Genomic DNA, 26,794 nt, shown 5'->3' on the forward strand with positions numbered 1-26,794 from the left:
AAAAATTTTAAATAAGCAAAATTTAGATTTCAATTCAAATTAATATTTATAAAAATTATATAATATTAAAAAAATCAGCACGGGTTCTAAGTTAGTATATGTATATATTATAAGGATTATTATGCAACTACAACTTTTACATATATCTCCTACATGTATTATTGTGCAACTACAATTTTACTTCTATTGTCAATCATCTACCTGTAACATAGTGCAACTACAATTTTTATATTGTATATCATCAACATATCTTCTGTGGTTTATCCAAAATCCCATGAGTTGATGCCACATACTGAACTACAACCAGGTTTTTGTTTAAAGGGGCTTTAATTCACTCCTTGTTGCTAGAGGATTTGTCCTTCTTTTGTCCGCCAAGGATACGAGATATTTGCAGACCTCTGCTAAATGCCTGGTTGAATAGCATACGTGTTTGGAATTCCGACACAAAAGGAAACCAAGCTAAGAATGCAATAGGAGTGAATAGCAATGTGCCCATTATTACTTCATATCCACGCGCAAGTGTCAGAACCGAGGGCCAGATTCCAGTTCGCTGAACATATGGCTTTAAAGCTTGAGCAATCTAAAGTTTACATTAGAAAGCAAAATCAAGCTGTAATAATTGAAGAGATGACGCAGGACAAGATGCATCGGAAAGTGTTTTGTGTTAGAAACAATTAAAGTTCTAGGAGAAAGGATATAAAAGCAATGGATTTGCTTGTAAAGATAATTATTGCAAAAAAAAAATTTGAAAATCTAAAGCATGGAGGAAACCCAGAAAATAGAAGTGAGAACTTACCAGAAGTAATCCCCAACCTGTTGGCATGAACGCGAGAAGCGATACTATGATGTCACGGAAAGTCATGCCGACTAGTGCAATCAGAGTAATAAGAACAGTCATGAAACTGATAAATACAAGACCCTTGATCAAACGAAACACGATCTGAAGCTTGGTACTGTATTTTCGCCTTCCAATCGATACACCCTACGAAAAGAAATATCATAACTTAGGAAAGGAATGTACAAGTGAAGCAGAGCATTAGTCAAGCTTCTGGAATGTATCTTACAGCCTATATTTCGGTAGTGTTCACTCGTAAAGAATCAAATGGGGTAAAAATGGTCCTCCAAATTTGTAAATTTAAGCCTACAGTTTCTTTTTGTTTTTAAGAAATTTTCCCAAAACTTGTCACCTACTTGTGATATAAAGTTCTATAACACTTAAAAAGCATTGCAGATTCCTTTCACTTCCATCAGTTATCAAGTATGCAACTAATTTTTAGTAGAGTGAGATGCATTAACTTGCATCTCTCACATAAGAGGTTGTTTCCACATACACACACACCCAACCAGTACCCACTATGGAGAAAAGCTGGACAATTTTGAGAAATGTGAAAACCATGAAAAAATTAAAATTTTGAGAAAGTAGAAAAGGCATCGAAGATAAAAGGCAGCATGACATTTAATAAGTAACAACGTAAAAAGAGTATGCAGAAAGTGCACTGCTAAGAACATGGACAGAAGATCAGACCCTCCCCTTTGGTTACCCTAAAGCACTTCCACTAGAATACGCAGCTCCCTAGCACTCCCCAACCCACCCTAGAACCAAACTTCCCATCCATCTGTAGTGGCTCCCAGACATGAGCAGAAGTGATATATTTCTCTAATTCACTGTTAGTCTCGTAAACCACTTTCAACATATTTAAATAAAAATATTATTTATCAGAAAATATAAATCTCTTTGACCGCAAATGTGACCATTTACTTAGGCTACAAACTAAGCACAGGAAACCCAAAATTTAAGATAACTGCATCAGTAGATAAGTAGAAAAAGTAAGATTTCATCATACAGGGCTCTTCCTCCTTTATTTAAGATATAGAAAATATCATCATAGATATGTTTTCCATCCTTAAACTTGCAAAACGTGGGTTTCACAAATTTAAAACTCAGATGATAATGTACAGTCTATGTTTGTCCCAAATAAAAGGTCAAATGTTAACGTATGCTCTTCTACAATATAATTGTTAAGTAACCAGTCACACTAAAACCTTAAGGTGTTAGAGGAAGGCCCGAACAAGATCTTATACTCTTTAACAATAATCAACTGCCATCATACAAGTTAGCTATAGAAACAAAAATGACATACCGTTTCGAAAGTAGATCCATAGTTATTTAAGCCTTAAGCAAAAAAGTTAAAACTCATACGGTGACAGGAGGTGCAAATCTACTTGCTTTAGGAAATACTTGCATTTAGCTATCTTATTATTTAGAATTTCTCCAAAAAGACAAGTGGTGTAGTGCCATATCCAATTCAGAGCTTTTTTACTCTAGTTATTAATTTGGAGTGATAAGATACGATGTGTCTCGTAAACTTCAAGAGGAAAAAAATGGTGTCAATTACAAGCTAGAAAAGTATAAATACAACATACCTTCATCACAAGCAACATTAAAAATATCACAAGCCATGATACTCCATATACCTGTCAATTAACAAATATCACATTTGACACAACTCTATGTCAAATAAACTTTTACAAGTTTTATATGATTCAAAAGATTTGAGGGCTTTACCAGAAAACTTTTGTTGCGCTTTGTAAAGGTCAGGTGGTAAACAAGTCCATACTGATATATAAAGAAGCGCAGGGACAGAAAAATCTCTACGATGATACCACGTTTCCCAGAATAATGAAGATGCTTATGTTCTTTTTCCCACCAAGATTCCCAACTCTTATCTGGAAGCACACCAATCCCTCCACGGTTATGGATCCACTTATTCCAATCAGTCCAGTCGTCAATTATCTTTTGCCACTCAAAACCGGATGGATTGAAAAGAAAGGGAGCAAAGAGCCATGTTCCAACCATGAACCATATAGATACCGTAATCAACAAATATGCGAGAACGCCTCTATATGCTCGACCCAATATATGATATACAAGAAGTAAGATCATGAGTTCAATTCCCTTGATAAAATGACTACGAGAGTATAGTCTGTAATTCTCAGCAAACTTGGCATGGAACACAACAAAGCCACGACCTGTGCTTTTATACCCAGCACCCCCATGGAGTAAGGTTCTCCCAAAATAATGGGTCCTTGTTCCAAGAGAAAACGTGAAAAAAACAGGTGCCAATTGTAGTTGCATAAGAACAAAATCACTGAATGCTTTTCCGAATCCTCTTTCAAGACCTATTTCCATCATCATTGGCAGTGCCATCAAAATTCCAATTTGCACAAGGGACTGAGAAGCAAGAGCTACTTGAAGTGGCTTGTTCTCTCGAATTGCTTGTTCCTTGCTCATTCCTTGCTCAAGTCCACTTAGCACAAGATAAATGCGACCATACAGAAATATATATACCAAAAGCACAGATATCTGCCAAACAGGCAAAAATGTAAGAAAACAATAAATGGTCACAGATTCCAAGACCCCTTTGTAATAAAGGTGTTTTTCATGTCATACCAATGTACTAGAATAAAACCCAACAGTAGTAAAATAGCAAGACAGCATGCGGAAGAAATCAAAACGATGTCCAAGCCTATATATGTCACGGCTCATTGTCTGCTCCCCATTTCCATATGCAATTTTTGCCTCAAATATGGAAATTTGGTTGAGCCCAACATCCCTCCCTTTACCAACTTGTATATATTCATGATGCGTAACATTTCCTCCCCGTAGGGTAGAATTAAAACCTGCATGATATATGCCAACAACATATGTACATGAGCATGGCTACCAAAAAATCATATCTGCATACTTGATTGTAACAATAAGTACGGTAGAAAAATGATTATGCCTGCAAATATGTCCTCGCTTAGGTTAATGATCCTGGATGCTTTACTGATTCCCCCTCTTGTCAGATGAAACAATCTATCAAACACATCTGGATGCCCGTAGTGGAACCGAACTCTGAATAAGTAAAACACAAGCAGTAAAATTTAGGGCATCTATATTTGACGAACAGTTGAAAACAATACTTTTGTAATACAATCTAACATCTTAACCACTGAAAATGATGTTGCACACAATGTGTATAAATTATAGAGTAAACAAGTTTACCTATATTACATGAATTTCCAACTCAGAACCAGGTAGATATTTTAGGGTAAGGTTACGTACAACAGTAGAACTCAGATAAATAAATATTTTTTCTCCCTCTAAACATAATAGAGACAGTCTATTTTAACCTCGATATATGAATAATAAAATTCTTCAGTCATCGAGGTTCAACTGATATGATTCCATCAAAAAGTTGGTAACTTTTGGGAACTTTACCCTGCCCAATCATGAAATATTTTATGAGTTTTGGGTATATAAAAATAACTTCTATATCTAGTGGCTCCAATATGTTGTCAACCAACTTATTTCAGTAAACTACTAATACAAATCATTCTTTCTTATATCATGCCAATTTTATACTTGAAAACTTTCAAGCCATGTAACTTACTTCAGAGGGTTAGCCAACAGCCTCTGTCCAATTGTTACAAAACTATGCTCTTGGTTCGACATAAACCATGCGAGGGAAGAAACACTGCAGGAAAAACAACAAAAAGAAGAACTTTATCATAAACATACGTGGAAAATTGCAGGTTAAACATTACATTGGTACATGGTTGGAATATATTCTTATCTGCTACAGCATCATAGGTGAAGAAAATACAACTTATGTAACAGCAATTTAAGCACCTTCCAGTGAATATGTGCTCCCTGAATCCCAGTATTGTCGGTTTCCTTACTCCGTGAGTTTTAAGAAACTCTTGAAGCAAGTTCCTAAACTTAAAGGCTTCTTCCATGTAGTTATCCTAAATTTTAAGAACAGTTAACTAAAGGAGCTAATAAAAATTTAGCTTCGTGCGTCCTATACACATGCATACAGCTACCTGGTTCATATCTATAGTTTGCAGGCCTTCTCCTCGTGTAAATATAATAGCATGGTTTTGATTTTCTGGCTTTCCCCCGCCCAACAGAGCAGGCCCAGGAAGCTTTATCCGATAAATAACCTGAAAAGCACAAATTGAAAACAAAATATGGCTTTCATGTACTACAAGAAATGATTTAGTGAAATTTAAAAATTCAAAACAGCACAAAAATATAAGTAAATGAAAAGTCTCTTATAGTTAAAGTAACAGCAAATTAAACATAGATATCTTGCAGTTTTGGTAATTCATTAGAAATTTGTTTGCACTAGCATAAACTAACAAAAGGTTGATAATTTCAATTTCAGATAGAAAAAAAATATGCATTGCTCATTTCTGTGCATAGCTGACTAAAATCCAACTAGATGTTTCCCGAGAATGCAAAACAGAAGAGACAGATGTCTCTGGTAAAAGAATTCCAATGCTCTTTCACTGACAATTTTTTTTTTAAAAATGTACCTGATCTAAGTTTTGACTTGGACCAGAAGTATCAACGGACTTTGGTACTGCCTTCACAAGAGCCGAATAATAAACCTTTTCACCCATTTTCTTCGACTTGTCTTTGCTAGTTTCTTCCACCTCATCAATGTACGCAACACGAAGTGAAGGATAGCTGCCAAAGGATATTGCATCAGCCAATCACAAGAAATAAACTAATCTTCAAGAAATGACTAGATTTCTGGAGCTATACGTTGTCATAAGCCTCAAAATGTCGTGTGCACGTGGATCGCCAGATCTTTTCTGGATACCGTATTTCTGGCAAGACACCACATAGGTAAACTTCATATCTGCTACAGCTTGACATAGGAACATTAATGACCTTTCATTCCTTGAGGTTTCCTCAGTATTAAACTCAGCAGCCTTGTACCCTTTCATTAACACTATAAAGAGATGCAAACCAGTATAAGGATCAAATTTCAAGTGCCATTAGTAAGACCAGAAGTACAATTAAGTTGGGTAAATACCATCGTCCTTTGCCATGTCAAGGAAGGCCTGAAGCTCTAACGCTTGTCGATAGTACATCATACCTCGTACTTATTTTTAAAAAGTAGCAAACATGTGAATGCTTACTAGATGAACAAAAGTAGTGACAAAAAACAAAATAATTCTTACAGTACTGTTACTATGTTAGCTGAAATATCAAAGCCTCGCTAAAAACAAATCTATGATAAAACAAAACCTCCTACCAGTTTTTGTCAGTGTCTGGCCTCTATATGACGCCCACAGCCGAAGTTCTTCTTCCAACTCTAAACTTCCTTTAAGTTCTTCTTCACTGCGACGATCAACCCTTTCAAGAAAATTGTTCCATTCATCTGCATCATACAGGTTTATTCAGTATTATGCAACTGTGGGTCAATGCTAAAATTCTCTTCATTTACGTGGGACTAGTTTATGATGCATCAATGGCACATTTAATCTAAAATTGAAACTCTTCCCTACAACATTATTCCTTTAAAAATATTATTCTAAGACAATGTGCTATGTTAAAATTGTAACATGACAACTAATCAGGACACAGAACCCTGGCAAGGCAATCGCAAACTGACCAGGATAGATTTTTTGTAAGTAGAAAAGAATTGAAACGCCATCTTCATTTTGCATTTCCAACCCATCAATGGAGAAAAGAACTTCCTCTTCGAGGTAAGGAGTCAAGACACTGCAAATGAAATTAAATATACACATGCATTAAGTGGAAAACTGCGAATGACATAATACCTAAGCTTTGCAAATGGTAGTTTACGTCCTACAGACTATTTATATGCTCCCACTCTACCACTTAAATGACTTGTGGGAATTTTCTTGGTCAAATTGACCAAACCTTGACTAATAACTGATTTATGTTCATTATATATTATATATATTTGGCATTACAAAAAACAAAGCAATTTAACCAAGTATCGTCAAACAAATTAGTTTCGGTTGGACACAGAAAATAATTTCTAATTTTTGTCAAATACCAAGATAGTACATCTAACAAAGACCAAATGACCAAGTCCCATGATGCTTTACTTTAGAACAATAAAACAGGCAAGTTTAACAATAGATTTATATTATTGACGTTATCTGTAACATTTCCATAGCTTTCAGCACTTAAAGAGAAAACATCATGGAAATGTAATATCTGATTATTTGCGGAATTTGTGTTAAGTACATTTTTATTTTTACATTCACAATAATACATAAATACACATCTTTCCAAAAAAAAAGCATAAATTTGTAATAACAAAAAAATTTATTTCGATACCATATCATATCTGAGTTTCGTATTTCTGAATATAAAATATAATGTGAAATCAATTTTTTACATCATTTATAATGGACTGCTTTGCTAGTTACTACAAATCTCTAAAATATATATATTAACAGTAATTAAAAAAAAGTTTCTAAATGAAATCAAACATTTGATGCTGATTAGATGGTCTAGTTACAGATGAATATTTAAAGTTGTTACATTGTTGTGTGTCATACTATTAAAATATATGAGTTTCAAATTTTAGAAAATACAAGTGCGTAGATTGAAAGATGGAATTTTGAGGCCGAATTTATTTACTGGTATTCATTTTCAGGTATTTAAATACTCATATATGTCACTATATCAAATTAAAGTGAGCTCGAAGAAGGCTCAGATTTACCTGAAGGAAAGCATATTGCGCACTTTGGGAGCAGCGGGCATGTCCATAAACAGTGAATTTGAGAAAAAAGAGATGCGCCTTCTAGCCTCCAAATTAGCTGGCACATCCATGGCCGACTCCTTTTCAGTAAGCAATAGATGGACCCTTCTAATCTGAGGGTCAGTCATTGTAATATTTATTCACAAAAATTTTCATTTTATTCACCTTACGATTTTTTTCGTCTAGTAAATAACACATGATTATGTATAGACAGATTTTAAAAAATGCTAGAGGAACCATGTCTAAGGTTGCAGCTAGCAATGATGCATCAGAAAGTAATACTAATCACCTGGCAGATAGCACTCCCAAAGTTCTTACAAAAAAATTCATTTAAATTAGTAGATAGCAAGTATTGGTTTGGACAAAAAGAATTTCATTTCTATTAAAAAAATTTGGAAAGTGATGAAACCATACAGGACAATCTTCACATCTTTTAAGAAAAATAACAAAGTATAGCATCATAAAGTTCACTGCAATTTTTATATTGTAAAAAGGTGTTATCTTAGTTTTCCATTTTGTATTTTGAATGACTAAGTGATGATGAGTAACATTAAACTACAAACAAGCAGTAATAAAAATGGTATAACCATAAACATGAAGAGGATTGTGGTATAATCAGATCATCACCTTCTCTTTCCATGCCTCTGGTTCTTCTGTAATTGGAAAGTTAAGTGAACCAAAGAATTGATGTTCAAGAGGCATCATTCCTTCATGTACCCCATGGTTTGGATCTAACAAACTAACAAATCATTAAAATAGATAAATATGTAGCAACACTTACATTCAATTGAAGGTGATTCTTCCCACATGATTTATTTACCTAGAAATTGGCTCATACATTATGTCTCTGCTCACCACCTCTAGCATGTTAAGTAAGACGATAACGATCTGATCCTTATCCTCTGGCTTATTTTCTTTCTGTAGGATAAATAGTGTAAGGAAATAAGGGAAAAACATATTAAAATCAACAATAATTACGCGGAAAAAGTTTACAAATCATAGATATTTACCAAATACTCAATAAGCTGAACAAACTGATCACAGAGACTAGGGAGAGCACTCATATTTAACTCCCTTGTCAGATCGTCTTGTTGTACATGATTATCAACCTTGGTGAAAATTTCCTCTATAACACTGTATATACAAAAAACATTCGAGTCAATTAACAAAAACTGTGCAATTACTCTACCACCATCTAAAAAATTTTAGATAGTAGAAAACTTACATCTTCTCACGATGCCCTAAAACTAAATCATTCATGATACTTTTGCATGTTTCATAGCACTCACGAACAGCGTAACGCATATAGTTGTCTGCATTTAGCCTTTTTTTCAGCTCACGGTCTCTCCCATTATAATCTTTCGCCATATCCAATGCTATGGGAAGCTGCATAGTGGACAGATGATTGATAACTAAAGTTGTTCTGAGATTTTAGTTTATGCAACTAAATGAAATGGTAATAAACCTTGGTAGCAAGTAGAAAAGGAGGCCACTGGATGAGCCCCAACTCATGATTGGCACCAGAAGGCATGAGTAGAAGGTTCATTTCCCTGTTTCATTCACGTACACACACAAGGTTACTTTCGGGAGAAAAAAATACAGAAACAACTGAATAGTGTAAAGAAAAAATATACTCAGCTAGAGTAGATTTGAGAACTGACATCCTGTCTACCTATTATTAATTAAATCCTCTTCTCTGAAACTATTAATAATCTTGTTCCATAATTGAGCAAACCGGGCTGCTTCCTTGTCAGACGGGATCTACAATCAACAATAAGCTTGCCAAAGTCAAAAGGGTATATAGTCTGACAACACTGAAGGTAGTCAACACAGACAGCCAGCAAGACATATGCCCAAGAGATTCAGAACAATACAGTACCTCAGTAGACTTGCGAAACTTCTTCGACCTTTCTTTATTTTCTAGTGGAATCAAACAGGAATTAAATGCCCCTGGTAGTGACAGAAACCTTGATCTCAACATACCTAATGTTCGAATCTGCAAGTGATAGAAATACAGATAAAAAGGAGAATTTTAAGCTTTGATTGGTATAGACACGTATAAGTCAATAAATAATTCATCCATGGGATCCAATTATACATAAATGGGCCCCAGACCATTTAAAAATTGCATTATGTTTTAAAACATATAAAAATCTTAGATATAAACTTGAAATCTTTTACTGTATGTCTGTATCTATAATTAAGTGCTTCCTACTTCATTACCCATGACGTTCTCAAAATCTCATTTTGTTCTATAAAATGTACTCTTCCAATAAAAAATTAGTATATAATTTGGCTTGCAAAAGTTTTTCCTATGTTAGTGTCGGTGAATCTTAAATACTCAAGAATAAAGAAGAGGACACTGAAAAGAACAGAGTAGCTAGTGTCGAACTTATTAAATTGTAGATGGTTGTATCTGATGTTAAGAGTAAGTATTTTGAAAGTAAAAACAATGAGTTCAGCATCCAAAGGCCAGAAGGTGAAGCAATTGGTTACAAACTTTAAGAAAACGCGTAAAAGGAAAGAGAACCGTGAAAGATGAATTCCCTCTGACTACAATGAGAAACATGATTCCGCTGTTCATAGCTGACCACTCACTCTCACAAGATAAGAAGAAGAAGACTACTTTCTGTTGCACAAATATAATCTTCTTGGACAGACAACCCGGCACTGGGGAACATGATATCCTTATATCTCAAATAATCTACCACGGACCAGAGAGAGCATGATACTAAAACATATAAAAATATGGAATAATCCAACTGATGTACAAGACATCATGAAGAGCGACTTGCCTCTCCAAGACGGCGAAATGCACCATATATACCTCCAAATATTGTGGAGAAAATGGCATACCATATTTGAGTGTCCATAAAATAAACCTGTAAGATACTAATGGGCTTTAGACAACAATCCCAAAGGAAAATAAGACACCTATTACAGGACAAAAAATAACTCACAAGAACAATAGGAGCCCACAGTGCAATCACAACACCAATATTGTTCTTGGCTGCAAAAGATAATAAGATTACAAGCTCTTTTTTCGTTATAACATAAAATTAGATTTATCACTAACAGATTACCCTGAGGAAAGAATTCATGCCACATGTAAGCGTTTATGCGTACTTTCATAATTGCCTTTGTTGGACGTACCAGAGGCTTGATCTGCAAATAATTACAGAACAAGTGAGCATATCTCAAGTCTGAAAGGACCAAAATTTTGACCAAAATAATAAGTATCTAGAGCATTAACAACTCACTAATCCATTCTAGTCTTGGTCTCAGAAATCAGGATAGCTAGGATTGTATATTCGATAAGAATTTATCAAGTCATAATATACCATGTTGCTTACAGACCCAAAACCTATGTTGATACAATACCAGTTTTGTATATATAAATAGAAGAATTGTCAGGTTACCAAATGCTCTAGTTGCTGAGAATGACTAAGAGAGTCACAATAATTCTCCTCCTTTAAACCTTGTATGTGCAATCCATTATTGCACAACCAAAACGAGCACCCTTGATGTTAATATAATAAAAAAGATATGGAAAGGAAAATACATGCACCTATGAGTCTATGACCTTTACAAGCAAAGTGATACTATATTGCTTTCTAGTGAGATAGTAAGTCGATATCTCTGCATATAGAGTAAAAATTATAAATGTATGTGATAACCAAAGAGTGCAGATTTATCATAAAAAATTATAGAAATTAATATATCAAGTTTACGTTGATCATATGGGTTATAATGTATGATTTACTTATGATTTATATTCATATGATTTCAAAATTTTATAGGATTTAGTAAACTATAACTTACTACAAACAAATAAATAATAATCAAAACTTTTTACTATGATTTTCCACCCAATGAATAGGATTTGACATTGATTAGCTTAACTGCTAAGAGAGTTATGATTTATACTAAAACGATATAATAGTTTTAATAGGATTCTGTAGAGATTAGCATAATCAGAATCGGAAACATAAACCAAAACAAAAGCTGCAAAAACCGCACCATTCGATAATGGTTTTGTTACGTTTTAAAATTTAGAAATCGAATATATTATGATTATTTTTTATTTCTATGTGAAACCAAACCGATAAAAACCAAACGGCACCAATTTCATATAAATATAATATATATATATATATATAAGATGCATATTTATTATTAAAATTTTGTATATTATAGACATATTTAATATTATATACATCTATACTATTATATAATAGACGAAACATTAAAAATTTGGTTGATACGGTCCTTTATTCAATTACTTAATTACCCTTATTCTATTTTCAAACTTTACACTGATTCTAATTCAATTTAAAACCAGTTGATTCTATTGATCAATTATAATTCTCTGTACAATCTTATAATAGATACCATCTACAGAGACAGAGACACACAGATATGGAGACAAAGACAACCTCAATGACACATACATAGACAAACACCCATATTCTGACAATCAGCCGATTCGATCTCAGGTAAATTGAGAGCCCACAATCATGTCTCTAGATATTCAATTTGATTAGTAATTTAGAGAAAACTGGGCCTGAGGGTGTCCTCAGGAAAATTACATGAGGTTAAGACATTTTACCATGTAAATTTTAATGAAAAATTTGTAAATATAAACAAAACCCCCCTGCATTTACAAAAATACCACTATGCTACACTTATATTCTTTTAACCTCAGTCAAATCACCCGAGGTCATCCTCAGACCCGACAATCCCATTAATTTATGATAGACGAAATATTGAAACTTTAATTGGTACAGTTTTTCGTTAAATTACTTAATTTTCTTATTGATTTCAATATTTACGTAATCACCTTTATATTTTATGTTTACTTAATTATCCTTAAAAAAATTTATGACAATGCCTAAAAAACCTGCTGGATACGCATTATGGACATGCGTATTTGCATTTAAAAAAAATTACACAGAACACGCATGTTGAACATGCGTGTGCCATTCTTCTTTTTGTAAAAGTGCGCATTGAAGGAATGCATATTCTGTATAAGACAAAATTGAATACGCATTTCAGTTTCGCGTATTTTTGCAAGTTTTTGAAAAACTGAATGTGCATCCCCGTGATGCGTATTTCGCGGGTATTTTGGGTGGAACATCGTATTTTGGGCAATTAATCCCCAAAAGTGGGTATTTTGGTACACCAACCAAGTAAAAACTTGGAGTGTTTCATGATTTGTATATGACCAAGTAAAAATAATAAAATCCTGTCAAAAGAAAAAAGTAAATATAATAAAATCAAATATATACCATATAACTATTATAATATAATATAGTTAGAATTGTTTTATAATTTTAGTAAGATTAAGTGAACATATTCCAATGGATCTAGAACTCTAAAAAATTAAGTGAAGTTATGTATTTATATATTACTAGCTTAAAACACGTTCGATGCATGGACTTACTTTAATAGTGTGTGATTTTTTAATTTAATTCAGTTGAATTTATTTAATATTATATTATTAATTTGAATTGGATTCGTAGTGCGTTTTAGTTGGAAAAAGGTAATCAGTTGGTTATTAATTATTATCACATTCATATTTTATTTTATCAAATAGAATTGTGCATGTCATTTTTGGAAAAGAAAGGGGGGGTTTGGTTAGAAAAAAATAGAAAAAGTAATGTGTTTTAGCTGAAGAAGGTGATTAGTTGATTCTTAAAAGATAGAATATTATTATTCTATTTTATTTAATAGACTTTCCCGTAATGTTTTGGAAAATGAGATGTTTTACTTGGAATAAATTGAAAAAGGTAACGTTTTTTAATTGAAAAGGGTAAATTGTATTTTAGTTGATAAAGGTAATTGGTTATGGAGATGTTTTAGTTGAAAAAAAATAGAAAAGATTTCATATTTTAGTTAAGAAAGTTCATTAATATTTTAGTTAAGAAATGCAATTGGGTAGTATTAGTAATAATAATATAATAATATTATTAATAAATGACCGAAAACCTTTAAACCAAAACTTTCAATATTTCGTTTAAGTCAACCAAATTTAGGTACTATGATGCATTCCACCCAAGCTGATAAGGGGTTTCACCTTTTAGGGTACTATTATTTTATATTTGAGAAAAAAATTATGATTCTAATAAGATTAATTAAAAACATTGCAATAGCTTTAAATTTCCAATAGAATATAATGAAGTTGTATATTATAGATAGTTAATATACATTTAAGTAAATGTGTTATGATGGATATAGAACTCAGATATTATTCTAAAATAATTAGATGTTTTATACTGAAAACATATAGGCGACTCATGAGCATTCTACTGAAAAAGGGGTTTCAGCTTTTAATAAAAAAGTGTACAGCTTTTATTAAAAAAGTGTAGATAAGACGTTTATAACAATTAGTGCAATACGTCTGTGCTAAGAAGTGCTATCTTTCTTTTCTATATCATCAATTTTGAAGTTAAAGAAAACGCGATATTGATAATTGAGCATTTAACTGATGATCCTTGTTTTTAATGTATGATCTCTCCCAAGACCTAGCACACTAGTTATGTATCTATTAATTACTGTTCTTATGCTACAGAAGTCCCTTCTAGTATGTGAAAACAAACTGCCAATATAAATCACCAAACACCAACTAAACAAATTGCAGATTATATTTTTTAAGTGCAAGGAAAAACTTGATTAAAAAGTAACTACAAGAGAAATTTATAATACAAGTTGCTATAAAATTTAAATCTATTACTGATTGGGTCAGAATGTATTTCATGCCCTGTAATCTAAGACCTTAATAAACTAGCTTCAATGACCCAGTAGACTTAGCAGTTCTTGTGAACAGGTGAAAGACAACATGCAATCTTGGCCAACTAAACAAAACTTAAACATATATTCCTCTCTATACAGTAGCGCACTTTGAATTCGATAGAATAAGTTGTTTAAAATGAATAAATGAATTGCTTACCTCCACATAATAACTGAATGCTAACTTCGCTGCTATTAAAAGAATCCAAAACATAGTGTACCTGAATGTTCATGAAACTTAGATTAATCATACAGAGTAGTTGTAAACATTGATTTAGTTAATGTGCAAAGAAGCATTACTATGCACTTACTTTAAAACAGAAACCGTGCTTTCCTGCATTCCCCTGCCAACATAAAGCCGGGGCTGCAACATACAGAAATACTGAGAATGAAAAATGGACTAATTAAAAATAACATTGATTAAAATTGAAGAATGGTGCTACTTACCTGAGACCACCACATGATGAGCCTGGTGATCTTGTACTCCGACCTTTCTAAACGTCGGCGGATGAATGGAAACAAAAATAACAGTGCAGAGAGCGCATTTGGCAATAAGTAAATAAATACCGCCAAAATGAACAACGGTGGTGAACTCTGACTGGTACCAAACCAACTTTGCATGGTTTCTGCAACTCCAGAAGCATTTTTCCAACTGTATGCATACGTTACAGGTAAAACTATCACCCAAGCTGCCGCAGAGGCAGCCTTGCAGATGTACCTGAGCTTTACATGCATTGACATATTGTGCCTAGCTTTCCAGTTCATTACAACATCAAGGATAGCTGCAGAAAGATGTACATCAGGATATTGCTTTATAAATGCAGATGGTAATCAGAAGCTATTAGGCTTTGTCCATATTCTACATGTGGATACTTTATTATATTATCATGATATCATCGCTCTAACAATGACTCGCTAAAAAAGAGTATTGCCAAGAAGCCTGAACAAAAACCATATGCCAAAATAAAATCCAAAGTATCATTGATAAATCAACAATAAATTGAAGTTCAAAGACTGGGGATAAATGATTGCAGGTAGATGGTGTCAGAAGTAACTGGAACTACTTGTCAATTATCACATAGATATGTATGTACGGGACAACCAAGTTGACTAGGCAAAAAGAAAATCTAACAGAACATAAGAAAAGTTCAACATCTAGTTAAACGGCAGCACTTCTATTGACTCGACTAATCAGTAGAATTTTCATTTCATTCCCACAACCCAGTGCATTCTCCTCTGTTTCCAAGAACATTGATGGAAATAATTTGTGAATGTCTTAGAGCTGGCGACCATTCTCAAGAACCAAAAAGACCGAAATCAATAGGGCTGATGTTCTAGCAGCTCCTATTTGCTTTCAAAGACAGACAATTACTTTTATAAAACAATTTGCAGAAAGCCAACACTGTAAGACCTTTCAAGTGCCAAGTAAAAGATTTACTTAAAGAATCTTTATTTCATTTTATCCTGAAGCTTCTAATTTAGTAGCACTTAAAATTAATATTAGTTTGATGATCTTCTTGTTACTACCACATTTTGTATTGAACCATTATCAGGAAGATATTACGAGAGCATATCTTTGACAGGAAGTACCCTTCACTGAAGTAGAATATCTACTGTAAATCTTCACTGTAAAGGTTCTCTTTCGTCCATATACAACCAACAATATCCAGTTTTAGTATGAATCGAATCCAGACTTTTTTCAGGCACACATTATTGCCCTCAAGGAAAGATATTGGATCCTTCAATTTTCAGTCCCGCAGTCACTCTTTTGGTGGTCTGAACAACAGCTAAACACAGTTTGAATTGTTTTTATGCTGTTTGCAAATCTCATAGTTCTGTTGGTTCATTTATTAACAGTAGGTAAGAAGAAAACTCATTTTGATGTCTACTCAAAGCACCAGTGCATTGATTGAGACAAGTTTACATCCTCAATTGGCAATTCTGATGAATTTTGGAGATGATTGCTTGCAATCGATTTTTGTTCGAATGGAAAAAAAATTTAGACACTAGGAAACTAACTTCTTGTTTTCAAAGAATCTAAAACATAAATAAGTGCAAAACACAAAATTTAAAACAACTGTCCATCAGAGGATTGTATCAACTTCACCTTGAGTAAAATTTAATATGGCAGCTGTTATGAAGATGCTAAGCACTCGCTTGAACCCATCACCAACAAATATAGAAGTTGGTTCTCCTGATTCGCTCCAAGCCATGATTATCATAACCTTTAGTTAATGAATAATCCAACAATAGAACAGTTAGATATCTGAGACATATGGAAAGCAATTAGCAAACTACATAACAAATAATTGCAAAGTCAAACCTGTAATGACAAAATAAAGAAGCTCCACAATCTGTCAAAACTCCTAAAAACATGCCAGAATGAACGTATCTCAACAAAATTGACTTTTGCCTCCCACCGACTCTGAAGGTTGTCCTGTAAACCACCAATATCCCAATAAATTCACTAATGACTGTAACAAACTTATTTTCTAATTATTATATGCAACCTATTCAAAAGCACATTACTGGAAAATATATTTTCTGATTACTTGTATATGCTTCTAGGTTAACCAGTACATTACCATGACTTCCTTAAAAAACACTCAGGCTCCATGCATACAACATTACACTGCTACACATTTACTCATCAGCCAAGTCAATGTAAATTCAAGACTAGAAGGGGTTAGAATGCAAATACGTTTCTAACCATAAAGCTTATGGTTTATGATCTTCAGGCATCAGTTGGTGTATACTGTAGGTTAGAGGATATTCAAGACGACTTATTATTTAGGTGATATACCCTTCGCAGCAATATAAAGACATACTTGATTTCAAAAAAGATAAATCATTATATTAATAAATATAATCTGAGATGGTCCAAATAAATAGATAACTACTGAAGCAGCATATCTTAAGCATGCCGAGTAATAATCAGACTGCGACAATCATAACTTACGATATTATCCGTCCCTTTGAGTGGATCAATAGGTTCACAAAAAAAATCAGCATCAGTGCGCAGTGGCCAACCTAGTCGGAAACAATCGACAGACCTACAAACATAACCAAAGAGTTAAATATTTCCATATATAACTACACCTGTTTGAAACTACAGACATTTACAGTGTCAAAAAACTCCAAGCATACTCTTATTCTTGTTCTCTTCCACTCATTCTTTTCCACAGACAAACTTCGCATTAATCAACTATACTACAATAGTGTATATACATAGATGAAACACTTCCAATATCAAGCTCAATTGGAACTTCCTCATGTCAGTTCCAGTTTCCATTACAAGGACTCTTCAGTTTTGCCCTCATACCCGCATCGACCCAATATGACATAGGTGTGGGTATGGGATCCAAGTGGATCCTTCATATATAAAAAGGGTCGTGAATCAATCTAGTACAAAATTATTTGAAAGGCCTCGCAACAACTTGTTTCCAGAAGGTAATGTCCATTGATGACTACTATCACGTTGTTCTTCTGATTAATGCTATTAATGTGACATTCAAAATTTTATGTACGTTTACGTTATAAATGAAGCTATATTTAAAAATGTAAATTAAATGTATATAATGTATTAATTTACGTGCCGAATTCCTGCACCGGCATCCAATTTAAAATCCGTATCCATGAATCCTAAATTATTTGGAATCAAGAATATGACACTCGGATCCGCACCCTTTCTCCAACACCTGTACCCGCGACCGGTAACATAGGTTCAAGTTTCTAACGTTATGCCAAAACTAATATGTTGCACATTTTAGTGAAATTCTAATAGCGAATCAATATTGAACAACTCAAAGAAATCTATTTGTGATTTGTTGGTGAAATCTAATGTGCATTACAGTACATTCTAATTATAGTTTCTTTTACTTACAGCTGATGACGATTATTATAAAGTAAAAAGCAAGAGGTGTATAATTGAAAAAAAAATATTTAAAATAATACAGATTTAAAATGAGACTACATGGGGACAAACTAAGATACATAGGTAGATATTTAGTTTAGGATGCAGTTGTAATACAGATTTCGCAGATGATATCGGAAGGGAAAAGCAAATTTAAATAAGATTAGAGTGTTAATACCAAAAATATTCATTTAAGTCATCATAATTTCTCCATCGGGAATGTTTTGAATTTCCTCCTTTGCTCCCTTTAGCTTCCTGCAAATGACCAAAATAAGTTATAAGTGTACCAAAGAAGTTGTCAAAAGAACTCATATAGACTATCAAAATTAAGAAAACGCACCCTCGCTATTGTATTATAAATTGGAGTTATCACATTCTTTAAGAAAGCCTCAGTGTCTCCACCATATGCAGGCGTGATATGCTCACCGGTCAATGGATTAACACTACCACCCAACATACCATACAGCTCAAAAGCCATCTGGTGGACAGAACAAAGAAATTTAGCTGTATTACTGACCAACTATTTCATAAAAAAAAATAAGCATAATAAAGATCTTGGTTGTCACTATACATGAAAAAGCTTAAGAACCGTTAGATCTACTACAGATAGATGATCCAAATTTACTATTTTCAGATTAACATACGAAAAGTTGTGATTACGATTATTGGCAACTCATATTTCCATCAGATAGACCCAGCTAGATGTGCAAATGAGAGAAGGAACAATCCCCATGTAGTATAACAAACATTAAGACTAGTCCTCTGAAGTTCTGTAACGAAAATCAGAAGAATTAGTTTTGAAGTTCCGTAAAGACAGTCGAGAGAATTAGATTTCTCAACTTCAATAGTTGCTATAATTTCATGTACCTTGGTTTGTGTTCTAGCTCAGGTATATAAGAAATTTTACATGGATAGAGTGCAATAAGCTTCATGAGTCAAGTATCCAAAATTTTGATGAGTTTTTTCATTTTGCTTTTCCAGCAGCATATAAAACAAATCTTTTACACATAACTAAACAAGTTTGAGATACCAGTTGAACAATGGCCAACTTTACTGTAAACTTATGTCGTCCACTGGGCTAACAAGCAGAGCAGTAGAAAACTTGGACCAACAATTACATATTTTATAAAAAAAAGTTTAATAACGTGGGACTGGGTGGTGCTGGTAGATCTGAAATTTTTTAAAAAGCAAGGAAAATAAAAACCTCAGGTTCATTATTTTTTGAATATTTATGTAGGTTTATTTAATAACTGAATCTAAAATGTCTTGTAAATTACCAAAGAGTGTCAGTTACCTAAAAATATTTTTTTCAATGATAAATTTCTTCCTTCTAAGAACAGGTAACATTAGTATCTTTCCATGCCTTTAAAAAAGTTTGAAAAACTTTTAACAGAAGATTTTGAAAGTGTTATAGCACTTTAAATAGTCAAAACACCCGGCTAAGAATATTTGACAAAGGCAAGAGGATATGGACATCTGAACAAGAATAAATAATTTTATATAGCAGATGGAGAACATCAAACTAAGTGTATATACAGAACATTGAGATGTAAAAGCAACATATTTCAAGCATACATGATGATAGATGTAGCAAAGGCATTCTGGCATGAATCTTAAATTTGCAGCTTCCCCCCATATTAGAAGATATAGACCCATGTATAGTAACTTTCTTTGCTGTACTTCTTGTTGAATAGTAGGTAACCTGCAATGGAGCGGGAATGAGGATAATGAACCGGGAATGAGGATGATGAACCAGATAGACTAAACATAAATTAAAAGGATAGATAGGAAAAGAGGCAAAAATAAAAAAAAAAGATAAATAATTGTTGATTTCAAAATAAAATAAAAAGATAGAGATATCCAGATCTATAATCACCATCACTATATTTACAAACAAAAGTTACAATTTGACAGCTGGAACATTTTCTCACCAGAGACTACTTTTGCGCCCCAGATATTTGCACCACATTTTGTAATTTTTAAAAAGTTTCTTCATAACTTCGGTAAGAGCACGGTCATCTAACTGAACAATAATTATATGAAAAGGTAATGTGGGTTACAAAGTCTTAATTAATGATATGCCAATGTTTTAAAATTAGTACAGATTTACCTTAGGCTGCTGATCAGGCTTTGGAAATTGGCGTATGTGCACATTTGCCAGCAACAATATCAAGTGTTCCCTTTGGTTTGACACATTATCCTTCTGTAATAACAATAATTTGATCTTATAATAAAAATAAAACAATAAGGAGAGAAATGGTTATATTAGTTCTGAAGTTAGCCACCTGAAAACCAAACATCGCCTGGAGCCAATCTAGAATGTCTTCGCCTAACTTCTTTTTGTGACCCTGAGGCCATAGCAGACCCCTGGTGTTATGTAGAGCAGAAACAGAAGCTTGAATCTGCCAAATCAAACATGTAAGGTAACAAATCCCAGTTTAATCTTACATCTACGAATATACAAAGATAAGTAGAGGAAGCAACTCTGACTTCGGCAAATCTCATGATTGCCTGATTTGAACTGTCAGGATCAAGAGGAAGTATATTGTAAGGAACATAGATTTCTGACTTCTCTGCAACCTTGGTGTGGGTTTCCAGAATCTGCATATCAGTATAATATTATAGATATATATGAAATTTGAAGTTACTTCAAGATAAGGTAATTTTTGCAAATATGACTATACAAGTAGTAATTTTCCAGAAATTTAATTTGGACATATTTGAGATTCACAAAAGAAGAATCTTAAGTATCACCTCATCTGCCACTTGAACATCTTCTGTCAGATTAACAGCTTTCAAAACCTCAAATAAAACAGCAGCAGTCTGATAAGCTTTTGTAAGACGGGTACTGGATAGAAGAACTATATTGTTTCAGATAAAGCCATGAAGCACAAATACATAAGTTGGGAGCTCCAACTAAAGAGTCACAATGATGCAAAAAATGTATTACCGGTCTGCTTTATCAGCAGCATTTTGCAAAGCCTGGATATACTTCCTATAGTAATGTTGATAAAAACTTTGCATTTCACGAGCATCACTTTTTGTTCTTCCTGCGAGTGTAGTTTCATTTTCCTGAAAGTTAGAAGTTATTTTATAAGAGATCCAAGTGGAAATGAGCAAATGATGCAAACAAACATCACAACCAACCTAACCGGAAAAAAACACGAAATGACGGCATTATTTTTTAGGGTTATATTAGCATTGAAGGTTGTATGAACTAATTAACACAAAAGGAAAAATCAAAACTGCTTGCTAAACACGGTTGGTCCATTGAATTGCTCATTTTCTTTTGTATAACATTTATGAATTTAATTATGTTACTGGTTTTTTAGGATTAAGCTTAATTTTAAATTAAAAAAAATTGACATAGCACATGTACAATGTACATCCGATAAAGCTGATGTTTATGAAAAAACGGACAGTATTAAAACTCTACCTAAACAAGTGGCAGAAATATGACAATACAGCTGTATAGATGGAAAAATTCAGTATTAACTCGAGGTCAGCTTGGACATACCAAATATATCAATAATTGTTTAGTGTGGACCTCTGGCCCTGGGCCATAGATATATTACAGAAACAGAATCTCTTAGATTAGGATTAGCTATACTGACCCACTACTATAGTCACCAGCCCCAAGTTAGCAGATAAAAGTAGCTATAGCTACTTCCATCCTTTAATCGTGCCTTAAAAATGGTCAAGAGAAATTAATCAAAGTCTTCTAATATATCTTGTCTATAATCTACTCTAAAAATGAAGTAATCTGAACTTTAAGCATGCACAGAATCAGCACTTTCAAGTTCAATCATATATAATTTGTCAAGAATATGTGATGATATATACCGAACCCTTAACTAACAAGCATATTTCTGTTCAAGTCGATAATAAAATAAAATTAGAAACATTAAAAAGATAAAGAAATGTAAGCGCGCTAGTTATAACAAGAGAAATAATATTTCATACCCGTTCTAGGCGTTGAAGAAGGGCAGTCTTAAACTGGCGAACTCCGCGTCCACTTGATGTTGAATCTAGCCGATGAGCTTTCTCAAAAGCATAGAACCGGCCTGATAACAATTTAAGCGCATCAGATCGCTCTGGATTTTTAAAGGGCGCACTTGTGTCCAGGAAAAGTAGTATCAATCTTTCTGGAACTTACAATCTAGCTTAACATAATGTGATTCTTTTAGTTACTCTCAGGTTACTAGGTTACTAAATAATGTATTTCAATTTGAAGATAGAAACACATTATTGTAATAATTATGTTTACCATGGGCCCCATGGCATGAAGACTGTAAAAATAATACAATATAATTTCAGAAAGAAAACAGATAAAGTAAGAACATTTTCCCAAATTCTTGTACGATTTACATGTAAGCATGAGGTACAGGTTCATATAATTACACGTGTTTTTGTAAGAAAAGCTTTTACAAGAGATAACTATGTTTTAGGAAGAGTATAATATCATTTATTTCTATAATATACTTCAGTTGAAAGTATAGCAACAACAAAATAAATACCATCCTGCATAGAGGATGAACTATGCTACATGCTGACATAGGAAAAATGAAATGGATACCATCCTGCAAGGAGGATGAACTGCGCACTTGGATTCTGAAGATCCCCCCAAGAATATCATAAAGATCCCATCCATACTTTTTTGGATGAATTGCCTAACAAGTAAAACCCATGGCCCTAAAGAATACACCAATTCATATATCCCACAAAGGACAACTACTCAAATCGACGATGCCAATATACAGGCCTTTAAAAGCCGATTCATTTATTTAAAATACCACCATGGAGATCCTGCACATCGAGACCCTAAAACTTGAAAGCATATTGCACCATTTTATGATATACTTATACTAAGACACTAGTATAGTGTAGTATAATATAACAGAACATAGTACATAAGTATACTATTATGTTTGTATGTAGTACATTGCATGCTAGGGTAGTATATGTAGGGCCGGTTAGGCTGCATTGATTTAAGTAACTTATTCATCTACGAGCCCGTAAGTATTTATCGATAAGTGTTTTTCGACTCAACTTATAAGTCAAATTTACAACTTATAAGCTAATAAGTTGAATGTTAGTAATGACGTAATTTTTCATAACTTATTTTGATTTTTAATTTTTTTAACTTTATTTTAAAATATATGTTTTTAAATGTTAATCTAATTTAAAATTCACGAATTAAAATAATTATAATTAAAAAATATTTATTTTACTTCATTTTAGTAAAATAAAATTCTGACTTAAAAGTAAAATTATCCAAACACTTGTATAACTTATAAGGAATCATCTACTTATCACTTATAAGTCACTTATTCATTTTAAGTCATAAGTTACTTATTTTAAGATTCCCAAATGGGCACATAAAATATTAGTATTGTATTAAATACGAGTGTACTTTCAACTTCAAAGATATATATACTTTACTCATAAAAAAGTGTATACGACCACATTAATTAAATTTTAAAATCTAGCAAAACTGAACAGTACACATGTTACATGTTCGGCTTCCACAGAAAGCATGTCTGATCGAACACATTGCAGTTCGTGTAACCTAGATTGGAGGAAGTTGACATGGAAAGAAATATCTACTTAGTTCTGCAAGCCAAATGTCCCTCAAGCACTTGGTGCAGATTTCTTCAGATCCATTTCATGGGTCCCACAACTTCAACCTTTAATTTCATTTAATTTGGTCTATAACTTAATAACTATGAATAAATATTTATTTTCAGAAAAACATTCCTATTTAATAAAATTTTGTTTGGAATATGAACAATGGATCAAAATATTTATTTTAAGAAAGACATTTAATTTGTATTCTATGTAGTAAAAAAATTTCTGTAGATGAATTCACAGTTTTTCACGACCAGTCACATAAAATGGTAAATACATTATATCCTATGTAAGTAGCAAAATATATCTCACCATTCATTACGTATTAGTTATTAACAATTGCAAAGGTGCTTCAAAATGAAACAAAAAATATAGAATCAGAATGAATCAACTACAGAAGTGTTTCTTAGACTTACATAGGTAAGCAACCCTGGGATTGGCGGGTTCAACTTCATTAGCCACACGAAGAATGGGTGCAATTTCATTTAGAGATGATGGTACCACTTCACTATCCATCATAGTTTCCCCTAAACTACCAGCAGTTTGTGTCCTCAGAAGCGGCCTTCTTGGCTGCTGCTGATCAGACCCCCTTCTGTTGTAAGCCATGTTTTGTTCAGACCTTTTCACCAAACAGATCAAACTTCCTCAATTACCTGTAGCAAGTCATTGCATAAAAGTCATGACTTCCTTTATACAGAAATTCCCAGCCATTATTAAAACCATAACTTATCTAGTACCTCTAAATCGCAGAACCATAATCCCTGGACTACGAACTTACATACTCTAATTTGAAAAGATTATTATCTTATAGACAAAAATATAATCATTTCCATGGGATTATAATGATATCTAGTGAGAGGCAGTATTAATGACGGTCTGGGTCCATGGCCGATTTATGATAAAGCATACTTACTGCAGTGTTATTAAGCACGTTAAGACAGGATAGTTGTTTTGATTTTGTGAATACCAAATCCACTTAGCCGTGCTGCACTAATGGTTATGGTTTTAGTGTATTTTCCTTGTGGCGCTTATTAAAAGCGATAAGCATGTTGCAACACACGTTTGTTCTGGACCTGAGCCGATTAAATAATCCCCCAAAATGAACTAAAAAGTGATCCAATGTTTTTAAAGGGCCATACTTTCTAGGGATCAAGTGTGATAGAGTAAGTGTAAATAAGTGAAGGGATTATAGGCTGACCAGACAAGAATAGCTTTATTTCACTAGATGTTTACATAAACCTAAACCATTCGAAAATATACTAGAAAACTCTTCAAGTCCAATTAAGCAAAAAAAAAATCTTTACTTTCTCGTAAAACTTGTTGAACTCTACCTAACTCAAATCAAATCATAACGTAAATTAAGCATTCCTTTCAGACAAAAGAAACATAAGCTACTCAAATACAGAAGCCAAACAATCTACTCCAAAATTAAAACTAAAATTGGCAAATGAGTCAAGTAAACTACACATCCACAGATTACAAAACCTATTATTACTGAGTTAAACGAACAAACTATATTCAAAATTGTCAAGTCTCTCACTCTCGTGAAGTCACCAAATCCAAAATTCTAATATCTATTTTGGCATAAAGATCGAGGAAGTCACTCTACCTAACTAGGATCATAATCTAAACTAAATTGTGCAATCATCACTCACTCTAACTATCTAGGATCATAATCTAAGTCAAATTACGCATTCATCACTTGCCTAAAAACAACAGCGAGCTCGAATTTAGTAGTTTGAAGTTTGAACATAATCTAAACTAAATTACGCATTCATCACTTGTCTAAAAACAATAGCAAGCTCGAATTCACTAGTTTGAACATAATCTAAACTAAATTACGCATTCATCACTTACCTGAAAAACAATAGCAAGCTCGAATTCACTAGTTTGAACATAATCTAAACTAAATTACGCATTCATCACATGCCTAAAAACAATAGCAAGCTCGAATTCACTAGTTTGAACATAATCTAACCTAATTACGCATTCATCACTTGCCTACAAACAATAGCAAGCTCAATTCACTAGTTTGAACATAATCTAAACAAAATTACGCATTCATCACTTACCTGAAAAACAATAGCAAGCTCGAATTCACTAATTTGAACATAATCTAAACTAAATTACGCATTCATCACTTGCCTAAAAACAATAGCAAGCTCGAATTCACTAGTTTGAACATAATCTAACCTAATTACGCATTCATCACTTGTCTAAAAACAATAGCAAGCTCGAATTCACTAGTTTGAACATAATCTAAACTAAATTACGCATTCATCACTTGCCTAAAAACAATAGCAAGCTCGAATTCACTAGTTTGAACATGATCTAAACTAAATTACGCATTCATCACTTGCCTAAAAACAATAGCAAGCTCGAATTCACTAGTTTGAACATAATCTAAACTAAATTACGCATTCATCACTTGCCTAAAAACAATAGCGAGCACGAATTCACTGGTTTGAACACAATCTAAACTAAATTACGCATTTATCACTTGCATAAAAACAATAGATAGCTCGAATTCACTAGTTCGAAAGCATAAATTCAGTTCCAAACGAAACAAGCCTAATAAATCAGCAAATTACGGTTCATCAAAATCATGTACAGCTAAAAAAACATGTAAATATCTTGATCAATCATGAATGAAATGAAAAAATAAAAATACATGTATATATAAGCAGAGATGACTTACATAAGACTAATAAGAGAATCAGATGTTGAAAGAAAGGCTCGGTTTGATCATGCATAAGTTGAGCGAGTATAATTGAGTGGACATATACATACAGACTTTGTTTGTAAATAAACAGAGAGAGAGAGAGAGGAGAGAGAGAGAGATGAATAAAGAATGAGACGCGGGTGACACTACTGGACTAGACTACTA

General features: G+C 33.1%; 1 protein-coding gene across 3 annotated transcripts; it reads right to left on the reverse strand.

The window, feature by feature from the left end:
• Nucleotides 1-82: 82 nt before the first annotated feature.
• Nucleotides 83-26,794, reverse strand: LOC141689716 (callose synthase 1-like). 3 transcript variants are annotated; one of them, XM_074494072.1, is made up of 43 exons: nt 26,606-26,792; nt 24,324-24,560; nt 22,243-22,343; nt 21,230-21,351; nt 21,034-21,127; nt 20,770-20,880; nt 20,565-20,681; nt 20,390-20,482; nt 20,211-20,302; nt 19,855-19,981; nt 18,620-18,757; nt 18,458-18,534; nt 17,326-17,419; nt 16,690-16,803; nt 16,474-16,591; nt 14,814-15,148; nt 14,678-14,730; nt 14,527-14,587; nt 10,661-10,742; nt 10,538-10,587; nt 10,373-10,459; nt 9,457-9,573; nt 9,250-9,338; nt 9,043-9,127; nt 8,803-8,963; nt 8,588-8,711; nt 8,398-8,495; nt 8,205-8,316; nt 7,539-7,690; nt 6,453-6,562; nt 6,093-6,218; nt 5,871-5,939; nt 5,597-5,786; nt 5,365-5,518; nt 4,870-4,989; nt 4,676-4,791; nt 4,437-4,520; nt 3,786-3,898; nt 3,452-3,681; nt 2,567-3,364; nt 2,425-2,475; nt 797-982; nt 83-550 (listed from the first exon to the last, which is right to left on the reverse strand). In XM_074494072.1, the coding sequence occupies exons 2-43, from the start codon at nt 24,511-24,513 to the stop codon at nt 332-334; spliced, it is 5,760 nt and encodes a 1,919-aa protein (XP_074350173.1). In that variant the 5' UTR covers nt 24,514-24,560; nt 26,606-26,792; the 3' UTR covers nt 83-331. The 3 variants fall into 3 exon arrangements, with proteins under 3 accessions (XP_074350173.1, XP_074350172.1, XP_074350174.1); XM_074494071.1 differs by having other exon boundaries at nt 83-580; nt 26,606-26,790; XM_074494073.1 differs by having other exon boundaries at nt 474-610; nt 26,606-26,794.

The sequence above is a fragment of the Apium graveolens genome, chromosome 10, assembly GCF_009905375.1.
Source record: "Apium graveolens cultivar Ventura chromosome 10, ASM990537v1, whole genome shotgun sequence".
NCBI lineage: Eukaryota > Viridiplantae > Streptophyta > Magnoliopsida > Apiales > Apiaceae > Apium > Apium graveolens.